This window comes from Gouania willdenowi, chromosome 10, assembly GCF_900634775.1.
Source record: "Gouania willdenowi chromosome 10, fGouWil2.1, whole genome shotgun sequence".
NCBI lineage: Eukaryota > Metazoa > Chordata > Actinopteri > Blenniiformes > Gobiesocidae > Gouania > Gouania willdenowi.
In genome coordinates, this window is record NC_041053.1 from 22,484,326 (window position 1) to 22,501,332 (window position 17,007).

General features: G+C 38.0%; 1 protein-coding gene across 3 annotated transcripts; it reads left to right on the forward strand.

Moving 5' to 3' along the window:
* Positions 1 to 1,330: 1,330 nt before the first annotated feature.
* On the forward strand, positions 1,331 to 16,848 carry anxa6 (annexin A6). 3 transcript variants are annotated; one of them, XM_028459575.1, is made up of 25 exons: positions 1,331 to 1,529; positions 3,866 to 3,921; positions 5,047 to 5,131; positions 5,224 to 5,318; positions 5,417 to 5,530; positions 5,612 to 5,702; positions 5,778 to 5,857; positions 5,955 to 6,011; positions 6,979 to 7,072; positions 7,333 to 7,428; positions 7,515 to 7,573; positions 8,170 to 8,292; positions 8,373 to 8,431; positions 8,781 to 8,859; positions 9,378 to 9,459; positions 9,548 to 9,642; positions 9,797 to 9,910; positions 11,935 to 12,025; positions 12,102 to 12,181; positions 12,285 to 12,338; positions 12,441 to 12,534; positions 12,614 to 12,709; positions 12,826 to 12,884; positions 14,893 to 15,015; positions 16,455 to 16,848. In XM_028459575.1, exons 2-25 carry the CDS (start codon positions 3,919 to 3,921, stop codon positions 16,512 to 16,514), a joined length of 1,983 nt encoding a protein of 660 aa, XP_028315376.1. In that variant the 5' UTR covers positions 1,331 to 1,529; positions 3,866 to 3,918; the 3' UTR covers positions 16,515 to 16,848. The 3 variants fall into 3 exon arrangements, 2 of the variants coding, with proteins under 2 accessions (XP_028315376.1, XP_028315374.1); XM_028459573.1 differs by having other exon boundaries at positions 1,332 to 1,529; positions 14,893 to 15,030; XR_003674939.1 differs by lacking the exons at positions 8,781 to 8,859; positions 9,797 to 9,910; positions 11,935 to 12,025; ... (5 more) ...; positions 14,893 to 15,015; positions 16,455 to 16,848 and having other exon boundaries at positions 1,340 to 1,529; positions 9,548 to 9,565.
* The last annotated feature ends 159 nt before the right edge of the window (positions 16,849 to 17,007 follow it).

Below are 17,007 nucleotides of genomic sequence, written 5' to 3' on the forward strand. Positions count from 1 at the left end.
GCTGCAACCTTTACTCTTTAAGGAGCCATTTTGCCTAATCTCGACTGGATTAAAGTCCTTCCGGAGCCGAAAAAAAAAACCTTCTCTATGAAAACAATACAGCGTATAAAATTCTATACCGTTAAAATAGTATCGAATAATTTTACGAGTTAATGGATTTGAAGGGCTACAAAAATAACTTGAATTTGATAACACATTATCAACTCCAACACATGCTAATTTCTTACAACATATCAAGCATGCATAAGCTTAAGCCGGTTTGTTAGCAGTTAAATAAATCTTTCCCAACTCAAATAAAGTCTGTATTTTCTTCCAGAATAGTCTTTTTTGTTATTTAAGTTATCTGACCAGAGATTTAAAACTGAAGGTTAGCCACTGGTGTTAGGAAAGTTAATGGTCTGTAGATGTTACAGGAGCTGAAGTAGGATGGTGGCAGAGTTACTCATTTTTAGGTTAACCAATTGTTTTATCATCATTTTTTTTTTAAGTTAATGTCATTAATCACCAGTACCCTCTGTAGGAAATAATTCATTTTCTTATTTTTTTAAATCGTCAGAGAGCCATTGCAAAAGAGTCAAAGAGCCACATGAGGCTCCAGAGCCGCAGGTTGCAGACCCCTGGGTTAGGGTTAAAGCCTAGTTGACGATATCAGGATACGCAATAGACGGAAGACTCTCCAGGTCGTCATTGATCCAAGACGAGCGAGCCAACATGTATGGATCTGCACCACCAATACACCGTAACTTTTCCAAATATCGTGTCCTTTCCTGTGGACAAAGTCCTTCCTTGTACATGCCTTTGCATCTGTAACGCATTTTAAGGAGCTTTTCTGTGGATTAGGATATTTATCCATCGCAGTATCTACCTCAGAGTGCCTCCAATATGGCCGCGCATTCGGATTACTTGTCAGAACATGACGTAGGTGAAAACCCTCTATTTTGGACAATTTTATACTTCCAACATTGACATCTAGAACTTTAGAGGACACACCTTCCTGTTCAAACATGAAGAGGTTTTATTATGTATGGCCCTGGTTTTCATTGCGGTTTCACTTCAGTTCCCCAGTTTTGTGCAACGTCATTGAAAGTTCAATAACCTCAAAAATATTTTTTTTGAAAGAATGGTCAAATATTTACACAATCCAAAAGCTTTGGAAAGTCTTTCCACAGAAAGCTAAAAAAAAAAATACTCTTCTGCAAACACTACCTTTTATATATACATATAAATGTTTTTCTACATTTAGAATATAATTACAGGAAATTACATTTTTTTAAAAAAAATAAATAAAAAATTACAAATAAAACCCTATTACAGAAACTAAAAGTTCACACGCACGTCCACAGACGTGCTGACGCACACGCACTAATTAGGAGCAGCTGCGCCAGAGCGCGCGCGCTGCAGCCTCTCCGCCACACAGGGGACACGGTACCAACGAGTGGGCTCGTTTCTGACCGCCGAACACTGACGGGATTGAAAGACACACAGAGGGACCAACAAGAACCTAGACCGCCGCCATCTCCACCCAAGAGGTGGGTCACTGTTTCCCTTTGTCTCTGTCGGACCCTGAATGTGTAACGGGACTGCGACAGGCTGCAGCAGACTATGTGCTGAGACGTCTCTTTTACAGCCCAGTCATTAACACTGTGTAGTTTGGTTAGGTTCCAAAAGGTGTACACACGTTTTTAACTCTTATTTTTTTTAGAAAGAATATCTACATTTATATTGAAGGTGTTTGGTAAAGTTCGCTGGGGAATGAGGTGAGCAGAACTGGGTGTGACTTTGGACCCAGTCCCTCATACTTTGATTCTGACAGGAAGTTAAACTGTGGGGACTATTTTTGGATGAGCCTCATAACTTATTGTATGTAGCCTACAGCTGAAGGCTGGTTGGACTTTAAAATGTACTCAAACATGATCTATTTATCGCTTTTTAAAAAAAATATAAATCTGTTGTAATTTTGGTTTTCTGGAAGAATTGCCTTGTTTGGACCTTCATGTGTTTTAATATGCATGACATGCTTCACTAAAGCTAGGAGTAAAGCAGTGGAAAAAGTGACCACATAGTCCTTTCCTGCCATCTGTCTTAATTCAAACCCCACCCCCACCCCAGTCCATAGGCCAATCGTATGTGTTCTAGTCTAAATTCTTTAGTGCTGCTTTCTCACATGCTGTATTTAATGCTATCACACACGATCAAAGGAGAAAAACACTTCACATGCATAAACAATGTGGTGCAAAATGCTGATATCCTTCTCTTGATCAGTTGCAAACATGTGCATCTCAGTTCAAGGTTTAACACAGGGGTTTTCAACCTTGGGGCCGTGACCCTATGTGGGGTCGCCTGAAATGTCTAGACAAAATAAAATAAAAGCAATTTATTTAATGTTTTTAAATTCTTATTTCTCTATATTGCACAATGAAAACAACCCAACAATACACAATATCACATAAATAGATATACAGTGCAGCAAAAAGGCAGAAACACCACATATACACACACATATATATATATATATATATATATATTTGAAATAAAATGTAGTATACAAATATCTAAGCTAATCTGTAGTTATAACACAGTATAACACACGATAAAAAAAAAACAAAACAAAAAAAAATAAGAATAATAATTTTAGAGAAAAAAAGTCTCTGGCTTGCCAAAACTTTGTGATATAAAAATGGGGGCACGAGAAGAAAAAGGTTGGGGAACCACTGGTTTAACACCAATGGTTTTTAGCCAATGTTAAGTTAGTAACAACATAAAAAGGTAAAATTTTGTTATTAGCAAGATAGATCAGTACAAAGAACTAGAATATTGTGGGTAGATATGGACATGTGTGGACGGAGATGTTGTATAGGTAGTAGGGCTAAAACGATTTTGGAAAATAATCTAATTGCGATTTTTTTTTTTTCTCTCAATATTGCGATTTAATATGCGATTATTTTTTCAAGGGCCTCTTGTCATGTGTTTTTAAATGAACACAAGCAATAAATCAATCTATTTCATAATAGACAATTTCAGATGTCCTGATACAACTTTTTCATTTCAGATATGATACAGATATTGCAGCCTTGCATATCGGCTGATACCGATATTGATCCGATTTGATATCTGCATGAATCATATTACTTATTATGTAGTGTGGAATGTTAGAAAAGGCTTGATCATGTTACTCAACAGAGAACAATAGTCAGTGACCGTAGCTATAAGAAAAACTGACCATTTATTAATAACCAATTGGTTCCATACATTTTAACCTTTAACATAATATCTACAGTATTCTACAATTGAATAAAATAAAAAAAAGAAATTGCAAAAATAAAATAAAATCGGAAATTCAAATCCGATATTCGTTTTCAGGCTGATATCCGATATCGATATCGGATCGGAACACCCTTATTTTCAGATTTATTTAAACTTTAAATAAATATAAAATATACATTTTAAAGCACAGATCACAACAATAAAGCAAACAAATCTGTGGTATTACCTCTTCAACATATCTCACTAACTTCACGTTTCATGAAACATTTAAACATGTGAACTGCATTTCTTAAACACTATCTGAATGTAACAGGACAATATAAGACAGGACAAGAATAAAAAAATAAATAAATAAATTGCAGCCTTTGCGATTAGAAAATCGCGTGTGTGTGCGCGTGCGTGGCATTTGCTCAGGTATTGGAATTTATTAGAATGAAGTAGTATGGAAATATAAGGGCGGGACCACATAAGCGTTTAAGCTTACTTGTGTCCCTTTTCAAGCATTGCATGAGTTCTAGTTCTTTTTCTTATTTGTTTATATTCTTTGTTGTGTTTTATGTTTGAGATAATTAATTTAATCAAAGTTTTTTGTTCTTTTCAGCCCCAAAGTAATACGTTCTCCTGCACGATTGATAAACAAGACCCTGCGCAGAAATGGCAAGTATTCATCACTCTTACCCCCGTGTATAATGTCAGTACAGGAAGGTTATAATAATCCCCAGAGAGGATCCTATGTCTGGATAGTTTAGTGTGCTACTGAATGAGATGTGGATAGAGTGAGGTCACCTGCTGCCATCTGCCACCATGTGAGCCTTCTGCATCATAAAAGCAGTCGTGTACAGTGTTGTTTTTCAAAGTCAACGCTTTGTAGAATTGTTTAGGACAAATGGCATCCAACTGCCACAAAACACATTGAAAACATGTTTCTCTGGCCTGTGGGTGACACAGGAAGACAGAGAAGTTTATCAAAAAATTATAGCATCAGAGGGTCTGTTATGAAAAACTTGATTTGTTTGTTTCTGTATTTGTGCTCCTGTTGCCATGTGGGTGAAGCTGCAGCTGTCACCAGGGGTGGTAGCTGTTGTAAAGCTGAGCGTGCATGTCCTGGACAGGGTCTGAGCCGATGGTTCAGCTGCACCTTATGTTTTCAGTGCAGAGCCCTTTAATTTATTAATGAGTTTTTATTCTCCTGCATTCGTCAGCTCATATTATCACAGACAGAAAAAAAGACACAAACAGTTGTGTGAGTGTATTTTTAACTCTATATTGTGACTTAATTAATGTATTTTAGCTATTGTGTTAAACACTTTCTGACAATGCAAAGGCAACGGGTCATTTAATCTCATGATGTCAATTTGACTCTTTACACATCAAACACAATGCTCATATTTGAACATTGAGCTACATTTGTGGCTTTAGTAACATCTCTTTATACTCTGATATATTAGCACATTGTTTCTCAAATGGGGTTACTGTACCCCTAGGGGTACGCAAAGGCACTGCAGGAGATGAGGGAGGGAGAGAGAGACAGAGGGAAATGTACAAATGAAAGCATAAAAAATGGAGTTTTATAATGTTAATTTTTAGTTAAAATAATCATCATAATAATGACAGCAGCAGCTCAGTTTAGTTGAGTGCAATGGTTTTGTTTTATCATAGCAAAAGGTTTGTTAAATGTTAAATGCTGTGTGTCCAGTAGTTTTCGCTCACATCATCACAGTTGATGAAATGAACTTGCAGTTTGTGTAATTAATCATTTATGTCCATGAATTCCCATCTCAGGTGTTCAGAGGCACGATAACAGATGCCCCGGACTTTGATCCTTGCGCTGATGCTGAGAACCTTTACAATGCTATGAAAGGGATTGGTGCGTTTTTTTCATGCTTTTAGTTTTACACAATTACATTTTCAAGGCAGTTTTTCAGGTGATCAGTTGTGTGTTTGTTCTTTGTTTCTCAGGTAGTGATAAAGAGGCCATCTTAGACCTGGTCACCTCCCGTAGTAATGCACAAAGACAAGAAGTCATTGCAGCATACAAAAGCAGCTTTGGAAAGGTCTGTGACTACATCTGTGTGATCCAATATATTACAGTCATGTCTATGTTGTGTAGTGACCTCAAAAGGCTTATTTTTGTCTCAAACGCTTCAAATAGGACCTGATTGAAGATCTGAAATATGAACTCACTGGAAAATTTGAGCGTCTCATTGTGAGTCTAATGAGAACGCCTGCCTACCATGATGCGAAAGAAATACACGATGCTTTGAAAGTAAGGTCTTCAGCTTACAGTCATTTATTTTACTTCTCTAGTGAAAGTCAGTGATGGAATCACTTTATATTTTGTTTAAAGGGAGCTGGAACCAATGAGAGATGTCTGATAGAAGTAATGGCATCGAGAACCAACAAGCAGACCCAGGAGATGGTAGCAGCATACAATGATGGTGAGGATCAATTTCAGGCATCATGATCATGCATTGAATTCTTAGTGTTTCTCACACTGCTGGGTTGGTTTCTAGCTTACGGCCGAAACATAGAGGAGGATATAACCGCGGACACTTCAGGTCACTTTAAGAAGATGCTAATTGTTTTGCTTCAGGTCAGTTCACAGAGAAAACAGATGGACACATGCGTGCCTGCTACAAGTTGGAACAGCAACTGATCAGCAGTGGGTTGTGTTGGTTTGATGTTTGCAGGGGACTAGAGATGAGTCCGGGGTGGTTGATGCAGACCTGGTGGAGCAAGATGCACAAGTGAGTTCAATTAAAAGTAAAATTATTGTATTTCGAGCCAACATGGCTAATATACATGATATGTGTTAACATAAATACTGTAGATATACATAAATACACTGCTCGAAAGGGAGTGGGATGAAGGAGCACTTTTTATCTCCCACTCCCATTTTCATTCAGTTTTGAAAACTTACTGTGTGTTCCTCACATTTCATCATTACATACATCAGTAGGATTTACAGGAAGCTGAAATCTCCTGCTAGGCATTGTTGCCGGTCTCACCTCCTCCGGTGCCCTCGGGTCAGCTGCAGGGTCATCAAGTAATGTTATATACATACACAGGGCTGATAGACATACATACTTCCACAAAATCTTTGATGACAATAAACCATGTTTAATCAAATACATCTTTATTGAGTTCGTCATAAAAAACAAGCAGTCAGAGAGCGCCAACCTCAGTCAAGTGACAAATATCCTCTTTGCCAGATTTGCCCCATTTTTTCAACAATTTGTGATGAAAAGCACAATATGGATCCAACCCGTTTGGGTAATTAAGGAATCAACCCTAATTTCCAATAAAGATCCAGTTGCATAAAGATAATTCAATTACAAACCAAGATATGATTTTTTAAATTTTGTCAATGTTCTAAAACAATGTTTAACATGAGTTCCACAGTGTGGATGGGGAAATAAAATGGGATATTCATCTATGTAATTTCTTTTGGTTGCCAGAGCATCACCAAAATTGAATCTGCTGTTTCTTGACCCATTATCAACATTTCCTGAAAATGTAATTAAAATCCGTTCTTAACTTGTCATGTTACATGTCATGTACACAAACAAACACACACACACAAATAGAATGACCAACATACTTCCGAAAACTGTTTTTGGTTTTCGAAAGTAATAAATGAATGTATTACCGCCTTGTCAGAAGTAATACATAATGCAGTTATTTCTAGGTGTACTATTTTTCACCTGTTTCCAGGACTTGTTCGCTGCAGGTGAAGAGCAGTGGGGGACAGATGAGGCCAAATTCATTATGATCCTGGGAAATCGCAGCGTGACCCACCTTCGTATGGGTGAGCAGCGCTTTTAGAGAATTCACAACAGCATGAGGAATCTGAGATATGTACACTACACTTCACAAGAGCATCACAACAGTGCCCAGCTGTTGCAAGTCAACTGATAAACAATGAATCATAGAACCACATCTTCATTACAATTTAAGATTTGGGGCCCTTCTATAAAGCTGATTGATGAAGTTGATACCAGAGAGGTGATTTGAGCCAAACTACAGTGTCAGAGTACATATATTCATATTATGTTGTCTTTGGTTCAGTTTTTGATGCTTATGAGAAGATTGCAGAGGTGTCCATTGAAGACAGCATCAAGAATGAGCTTTCTGGAGATTTTGAGAGGTTGATGTTGGCTGTTGGTAAGAAAACATCTTGGAAACAACCCTTTCATACTGATATACAGGTTGATAATGTAACACCTTTATGGTGTGTTGTGTTCCAACAGTTCAGTGCATAAGGAGCGTTCCCATGTTCTATGCCAAACGTCTGTACAAGTCGATGAAGGTGAGCAAACATTTTGTCTGGCTACAGTTTTACTCACTGATTGCTCTCCTAATTTATTTTACAAATTAAGCCCTTTTTTTTAACAGGACTGCATTGAAGGTACAAGTTTGTTGATTTAGGATTCAATTGATTGGTAAATTGCTGTAACTATTAAAAGGAGCCATTGGTACATAACTTTTATGTGCTCTGGGGTGCCATTGCTTAAGAAAAATGAAATGTATACAAAATAGTTAAGCCCTGCTTATCTGAAATCTCCTGCCTGTAACTGGCCCAAGGAATTCAGTGTCCTACAGTCAGCTATCACAAGATCCTAATTTGCAGCCATAGCCATTTAGGGTCAGGGCTGAAGGGAAGAAAGGGGAATGCATACATGCTGCTCTGTTCTGCTGAAAACCGATTAAGAAAACCGTTGATCTGGCTGCCATTGTTTAAGTAATATCCGTAAAGCTGTTTCATAGTCATATCGGGCCTTTGCATATACTGGCTTATTCTAAAGAGCAATATTGGCCTGCTGCTGTTTTATATTTTTAAACTAAACACTGATTTTAATTCTTGAAAAAAAATTGCTTTGTGTGTATTCTCTGTTTTCCTTTCAGGGTCTTGGTACAGCTGACAACACACTGATCCGCATCATGATTTCTCGGTCTGAAATTGACATGTTGGACATCCGAGAGTGTTTTCGTCTCAGATACGAAAAGTCACTCTATAACATGATTAAGGTTGAAAGATTTAAAAAAAAAAAAAGTATGTTATGTAACTATTATTGACTTTAACAATGATTGTGTTTTATGTGAATTAGGATGACACATCGGGGGATTACAAGAGGACTCTGCTCATACTGTGCGGAGGGGATGATGAGTAAGTTCTGCACCGATTAGAGGATGGATAAAGATTAATAGATTGTCTTATATACGGTTCAATGGCCTAATCTGGCATGTCTGTGTTGCCTGTTTGGCCCACCACGATACTTTGAAAACCTCAAGAGAATGCTAAAAATTAATCTATGATAGTTATTTTGTAGCTCCTGAAGAAGCATGAGTTTGACCATCATGCTATATTAGGAATATTATTGCAAATAACTCTATAGTCGTCTTATACTAAAGCTCATCAGATTTTTCTCTATTAGTTATGCCTGAACAATATACATATACACACACTGCTTAAGGTTTCCCTTTGGTTGAATGTTTTGTTACACTCATGATTACAGCTTAGCTGGAGAGTTCTTCCCTGAAGCTGCTCAGATAGCCTACAAGATGTGGGAACTAAGTGCCATGACCAAAGTGCAGGTTTGAGCCCCATCGCCCCCACTCTAGATGTGTCACTGCATGTTTGGCTTGGCTCTGCTGCCCTGACCTTGCATTGAACACATGCTTGGAGCAAGGCCACAAACGTGTGCTGTGAACACTGCTATGAGTGCACAGTTCAAACTTTGCGTCGCTGGGGATTGCTAAAAGTGCCACTAAAAACAAAGAGTTGATGTTGTAATGCTTTGTTTTGCACCACTATTTTTATTTATTTTTTGGCCACAGAAACTAATATGACTAACACTGTGCTTAGCCCTGTTTTAGCCAAATGCCTTTTTGATTTTGCTGCTGGTGCAAAAACTCTAATTATAGATGATTTTAATCAGTATTACCATGAAACCAACCAGGCTGCTTGTCTGCCTCTATCTATTAGTCTTTGAACTACAAACAATTACATGATAATTTGGATTGTGCATGCTTTAAAGGTCTTGTGCTACAACTCTAACATAAACCTAATAGAAGTGTGTGTGTGCACGCGTCTTGATTCCATTGCCTTATAGCTGAGGCCCACAGTGCGTCCTGCCTCTGGTTTTGACCCTGCTGCCGATGCACAGGCTCTAAGGAAAGCAATGAAGGGATTTGGTGAGCAACTCTGAAGACTAAAGCTGATAACCAACTTGTGTTTATTGCTTTCAAGTTACTGTAACAAGTGTTTCCTTCATGATAACAGGAACAGATGAAGATGCTATCATTGACATTGTTGCACAAAGAAGCAATGCCCAGAGGCAGGAAATTAGACAAACTTTCAAATCCCTCCTTGGACGGGTGAGTTATCAAGTTTATCAAAAATTATAAACACAGAAATAGGTAATAAATAATCAAATGAATAGCTTGTAGAATGTGTGGATAATGACAAAGGTAGCTTAACAGTAGCCAGTACAATAAGTTACTTTTTTTTCTTTGTTTTGATGACTTAAAGGATCTGATGAAGGACCTGAAGTCTGAGCTGTCGAAGAACTTGGAGCGGCTAATCATTGGGCTAATGCTGACTCCAGCTGAATTTGACGCCAAAATGATGAGAAAGGCAATAGAGGTAAAGAGAGACAAGGCAATGCACAATCCCTTTAGAGCAGACATAGCCAACTGGCGACTCTGGGCCACTTGAGGCCCTCAGTCTAATTTTGTGTGGCCCCCAAAACAACATTGTAATTCTTGAGTTTTAAAAGTTATATGAAGCCCAACATAACACACAAACTCCAGAAACACAGAAAATGACAGCAAAAGGTGCAAAATGTCATCAAAAGTACACAAAAAGATAACAGCGACACGCTAAACAAACCACTTAAACACATAAGAGGGTATGTTGCGAAGCAAGATTACCTCTTATCGCGCTAACTTCGGGATTTAAGCAGTATGTGCTGGACTATGAACCTCGCCTGAGCTTAATCACTATGGTAGTTACTGAACAACTAACCGTTTTTCTCTGGTTTGGATGTTAGCGAGTCCGAAATCCCAGACTCCTCACCAGTTTTTGTAGAAAAACGACCTGCCCATTGATAAATGATCCTGGTTGGTGCAGATCTGACAGCCAAGTTTAGGAAAGAAGATAATTATTCTAAATACAATCCTTTCATTTACCGATGACATCCTTTAGGAAGAGATTTATATCTGATGGACTGATCTACAGTCAGCTGATGAAGCTGTCTTGATTGTATGCGCTGACGGGTGAAATATTTCATAATTCATCATACGCTGACCATCTCAGCAGGGACCATACTACAGTTAAACAATGTGCTCTCATCTCTCATCCCAGTGTGTGTGATAATTAGGTGTACGTAAAAGAAAAATGTGTGTTAACTGATTAGAGCGCTGTCCGTTTATCATCCAATGAAATTATATCATAAATAATCACTGGCTTTTACGCATTAACAGTGTCAGCAGCTTCCTGCCTCGGTTACTGTAATTCATACCTGCCTTTTCTGTAACTACAGTGTTGTTTTTGGTCTGACTTATGGATTTTAGTTATTCATCATTTTAAACTTAAGCAACACCTAACCTGGTCGGGACCAAGTTATGAAGTGGATCAGATCTAAGCGAGTATAAATGCTCCGCCTCCTGCTGTGCACTGCACTAACACTGTTGGTCTTTGTCATCATAGATTTGATAGATTTATATTCATTATATTTGTTTAAGAACATAAACTGTTCCTTCATTCATTGTAGAGATGCTCGCTCTGCCAGTTTTCTCCAGTGCTGCAATCTCCACCCCTCTCATGTGCACGCACACCTACCAACGGTGAAATCACTTGGCTTAGGTTAGCGTGTTTTTATCGACGGTCATAAGATTAGTTGAAGCCCGCTAACGGAGATTAATCCAATCTGGATTCGTAACATAGGCCCAAAATGACTTAAAAACCAAAACATATAACACTCAAAGGCAACAAAAATTGGCCATATTGACATGAAATAAACAAAATAAATTCAAAACACACAAATGTCTATAAACTCAAACCCGCACAAAAGGACTACATGGACATGCTGACAGGAATGTTGATCATGTGGCCCTTGGATCAGACAATCATTTTTGTGGCCCGTTCTGATAAAAGTTGCCCATTTCTGCTTTAGAGTGTTTTTACGACTATGGTAACTCTCTGGTGCCCCCTAGTGAAAAAATTTCAAGCTATTTTTGCTACACAGACTAAAGTTTTTGCATGAATAGTTCATTATCACTTTTGTGTTATATTAGTCACACTTTTTGGCCTGAGACAAGTGTTCCCCCGGTGACGTGATTTCTTAAGTGAAAGATCGAAAGGAGGATGTTTTTTTTGTGCTTTCTTTTTTAGCTCCTATAATGTAATCTATTATGTAAGATATATACATTATATTAAACAATTGTGTAAAGATTTTTTTTACTTCTCTGTTGTGAACTGGGGCTAGTGTTTAGGCAGATATGGCTTAACTTAGATTTTATTTTATCACAAAAATCCCCATAAATGACGTATTTGATTATGTAAACATAAAAATAAGAAACACAACTTTCCTGTACGTTTTGAACTAAATGCACATTGCATTTGCAATGCTAACCTGTTTTTTGTTTGATGAATATTTGTTTTGTCAGGGAGCAGGAACAGATGAACATGCCCTGATTGAAATCCTGGTTACCCGAAGCAATGAACAGATACAGGCCATGAATGCTGCCTATAAAGCTGGTGAGTTTAAAGCCAAAAATACACTTTTTATTACCCTAAAGTGTTTATATCCTGAGGTCAACTTTTATCTTTACAGGTTACAAAAAGTCTCTGGAGGATGCCATTCAGTCTGACACATCTGGACATTTCTGTCGCATTCTTGTTTCACTTGTACAGGTAAGGCTTATTCTTTGTGTATGGAAATACATTACGAAGCACTGCTTTTGATTACTTTTAAAAAGAGCATCACTATTTAGATTATTTTTAAAATGTTTAACAGGGTGCAAGAGAAGAAAGCCCCGCAGATTTAGAAAGAGCGGAAGCTGATGCTCAGGTGATTTAAAGTGTCCGAGATGATAAAACAATAATAGGAGGACAAGCTAAGGCATATTTTACCTTCAATAATGTGATGCTGTCATTTCCTCTGGTGTTAAAGGAACTTGCAAATGCATGCAATGCAGAATCCGATGACATGGAGATTAAGTTTATGAGTATTCTGTGCACCAGGAGCTTCTCCCATTTGAGGAAAGGTAAAACTCAAGGTGTTGTTTTTGTCACACAACGGTTTATGTGTGTGATGACACTAATCATACGCTTCCCCATTCTCAGTATTCCAGGAGTTTGTCAAATACACAAACAAAGACATTGAGCAGATTATCAAGAAGGAAATGTCAGGAGATGTGAAAAATGCTTTCTATGCAATAGGTAACAACTGTGACCTTAAGGTTGATTGTGATGTTAATGCTTATTAATACCATTACTAACATCATCCACTGTCTGACTACTTCATTGTTTTTTTTCCCCCCTCTTTCTTCTTCCAGTGCGCAGTGTGAAGAACCAGCCTTCCTATTTGGCAGATCGCTTGTACAAGGCCATGAAGGTAATGGCACGTTTTAACACTGAGAAGTTGTTACATTTGTTAATATTCTATTGGTCAAGTTGAACTCTCACAATTTTAGTGTAAAATAATAAAATAAATACATGATTGATTGATTGATTGATTGAACTTTATTAATCCCCAAGGGGAAATTCAGTTTCAGTTACATCCTGGCCAAGTAACATGAAGGACAATAACATACCACATGGGGGACAGGTACGGGAGTACTAGGGAGCAGCCAGCAAGAACAGCGCTCCGTTTCTTAGATGAGAAATATGAAACAATGGGTAGGAAGAAGAGATAAAAAAGGCTAAAACCAAACTAGGCCCTTGTAGAGAGGGGCGGAGTTTGGGATCATGAAAAAACTCTTCAGCAAACATTACAACGAAAACACAACATACAATTCAATACAACTGCACGTTAGCACAGGGAATGGATCTTTAGGATGGGTAGTTCGCAGGTCAGCCACAGTGTGGCGCTGCCCTTGTGGCGCTCCTCCTACTGCCAACTGCTGGGAAGGAGGAGGGTTGGAGCCAGAGGATATATGTTCTCAGAATCAGAATGTTTTATTGCCATTGTTGATGAACAGAATTTACAACTAGGAATTTGCTTTGGCTAAAGGCTGGTATACACTGCGATTTTTTTCAGTCACTGCACTCAGCTCCAGCTCAAACTGTGTGGCTCAGGTGCAGAGCCCGATTGTGCGCAGCTCACGATTCATGTTCTCACACTGTATGGACCGACACTCTGACACGATCTGACTGCTCACACTGTGCGTTCATACACGACACGTCGGGGTCAGTTGGAGTGTGTATTTAAATGTTGTATGTGTGCACATTTGTGTGTCGGTGATGGTTGTGTGATGGACTGTGTTGAGCATTACAGCTTCACCAGCGCTGAACTCGGAGGAAAACACATGACGAAGGCAATGTTCTTCTTTAGCCTCTTTGGCATATTTATTTGTCACACACTTGCACTGAACATTCTCAACATCCAAGGCCGAAAAGAGAGGAGAAAAAAAACAACTTTTGGCCGCGCTCACAAACCCTGAACGTGATGACGCAGCATGCGTCCCTGACCAAAAAAAAACTTGCGCCACATAGTGGTGAGAGTTAAACACTTCTTCTCTCTTGGTAACATATAGACAACATGAGTACACAAATGAATATCTCTTAACAGACTGGCTTTCAGCCCAGGGTGTTTTTTGTTTTTTTACTTTCCTGTGATCCATCATAAATTGGAACAGATTTTACTGTAAACATAATTATTCCTCAAATCCTTCTAAGACAAGGGCTCTCAAATATTTTGAATCCAGGGACCTCTTACAGGAAGAAAATGTTTCAAGGGCCCCCTCATAATCCTCATGTCAATTTAACACAATTTACTGCCATTTTTACTCCAAAATGCCATAGGAGGGATCTATTCTTTGAATGTTTCAACTTAAATGTTTAGGATCTTTGTAGTAAAAATGAACATGAACCAGAGGCTCCCAACCTTTTTTGGGTTGTGAACCTATTTTGATATCACAAATGTCGAGTGACTCCAGAGACATTCTTTTTTTTAGAATTAGTGTTTTGGTCATGTTTATTAAAGTGTTTTACAAATACAGAGTAGCCAGGATTAGTGCACAAAGTGACAAGATGCACTACCTCAGATATTTTTTTTTGAGAGAGTTTAAGTATAGAAAACAGTTGTTTTCATTGTATTTATAGTGTGTGTTGTGTTAATTGGAAAAAATAATAATTTAAAAAATAAAAAATGTAATGTTACGCAGTTTTTTTACCTACTTTTATTTTTATTTTTTTTACCAATTACTAGACATTGCAGGCAACCCCTTCTTAATTCCAATTTACCCCAAGGTTGAAAAACACCGACATAAACATATATAACATGAAATGTGTTTAATGTATTACCAATGAACATAATATGTGCACATTTATTTGAAATGTGCTTCATATTGGTTCATCCACTACTGTAGAGGGAGCATCCATTGATCCGCTTCTCCTTTCAGGGTCTTGGCACAGATGACAGAGCGCTGATCCGCATCATGGTGTCCCGCAGTGAGATAGACCTCTTTAACATTCGTAAGGAGTTTAAAGAAACCCATGACGCCTCCCTCCATGAATTCATCCAGGTAGAAACAATGATCGTAAGTGGCAGTCTTTGTCTCTACTAACCCTCTGGTTTGTGGTGATCTCATTGTGTGTGTGTGTGCGTGTGCGTTGCACATCCTTCTGCAGCTGTGGTTGGGCGGTGGGGTGCAATGATCCACAGCGCTCTGTCGTGGACTTTAGCTCTGCCACTGCTTCGCAGCTGTTGAGGAATTTCCCTTTACGCTAAACTTCCTCTGTGCATCAGCTGCGTGATTGGCTGGGAAATACAGAGACAGGAAGCCCTCTGAAAGCAGCTTCATAACTTAGAAATGAAATTGTGACATTGGTACAGACAAGCATGTCAGCTGTGCAAATATATAGTCAAATTTTAGAGTTTAAAAATTGGCTTGATGCATTTTTCAGATGATAAAATTGTATTTCCTAGGGACAGTATTTTATGATTTAATAAGGGTTTTTTATAAGTGCTCACAATACACTACACAATAACTGTTCAATTTATTTAATTTGTTTTGTAAGCACACAACATTTTTGGCATTATATTATTTACTCTTTAGTAGAGACCTATTTGCAGACTCTCGACTTTTAAGAGTAAGAGTGAAACAAGTACCTAAACCAGTGTTTTTCCAATGGGGGTATGAGTACCCCCTAGGGGTACGTGATGAAACTACAGAGGGAAAAATAACAATTGAAAGCAGTGGAAAAGTGGGGTTTAATTATGTTTATTTTTATTTAAAAATGACAATCATAATAATGATTTTGATTAGAACATGAGCTGAAAATACAAGGATCAGTCTTGGTTCCACACCAGGTGGGAGATGACTGGACATTATAAAAACTATAGAAATACATTTCTTCAGAAGGAACTAAATACATTTTATTCCACTTATTTATAAAAATGTGATCATTTGTGTGTTATCACTCATTCATTTCATCATTATTATCAATAGTTTAAGCAAAATATTGTAGTCAGACAAAGGGGGTACATGGATTCAGAAATAAGAGAGGGGGGTGCTTGAGCCAAGAAACCTCGAGAACCACTGACCTAAACTACATTAACCATTGAAAATATATTATCATTTTAATATTTCCCTACAGAAGCTTTGTTACATGAGGACCTGAACAGGATGACTTCATCCCTGTTAAACATAGCCTCTCTATATACGCATGTGAATACTGTAAGTCTGTTTCTTAAAATGAGGAACTTATTTTACCAAATGAATGACATACTGGTTATCATGACCAAAATGAACCAGTATGCGTTAGTTTTTTACACAGGTCCGCTATTCTAAAGGGTAATTCCACTTTTAACACTTTTTTCTGATTTCTCGTCACTGGCTCTGCTGTGTTGTTACTGTGTGACCGTGTTGTTTTGTGTCTGTACTGTGATGACGTCAGCCAATGGTAAAAACTGTGTTTTCCCCACTAACTCCACTAATTTTTGTTTTCTATCCATGACCAGGGTGATACCTCAGGAGACTACCGTAAAACTCTGCTCATCCTCTGTGGAGGGGAAGATTAAACCGACCCAACTCCTGAGAACATTTCTTGGGAAAAGCTTGTATTGAGATACAAGTTTAATGTTTTAATGTTAGTGGCAGTGGTAGCACTCTGTTACTGCTCTCACACCTCAGTTAAACCAAGTGACCTATGATCTCTCAGCCTTGAAAGCCAGAACGAGAGGATTTTGTCTTTTTTTTTTATTTACTGTCATCATGAAGTGCGTACATTTTTTTTGGCTTTTCACAGACACCTCAGTTACACTCGTGGGTGGCTAAAGATTGTACGATTGTCCCATAGGAACTGTGACTTCAAGGTAGCTCAAGAAATAAATAAATACTTAAATGAAAATGAAAGTGCAGTGTTTTACTTTTATCATATTGTGTTTTTGTGCATTACATTTGTATTTTCCCCTCCTCTCCTAAACACAAATTCATGTTATGGTATGGTTCCTAGCTTGTATTCATCAATGCAATTCAATGAAGGGTTTTGTCGATGCTGATAAACCTAGTGAG

Coding starts and splice junctions, on each gene's coding strand:
- anxa6 (XM_028459573.1), top strand. Junction 9,643..9,796: donor TCAAATCCCTCCTTGGACGG/GTGAGTTATCAA, acceptor GATGACTTAAAG/GATCTGATGAAGGACCTGAA. Junction 9,911..11,934: donor TGATGAGAAAGGCAATAGAG/GTAAAGAGAGAC, acceptor TTGTTTTGTCAG/GGAGCAGGAACAGATGAACA.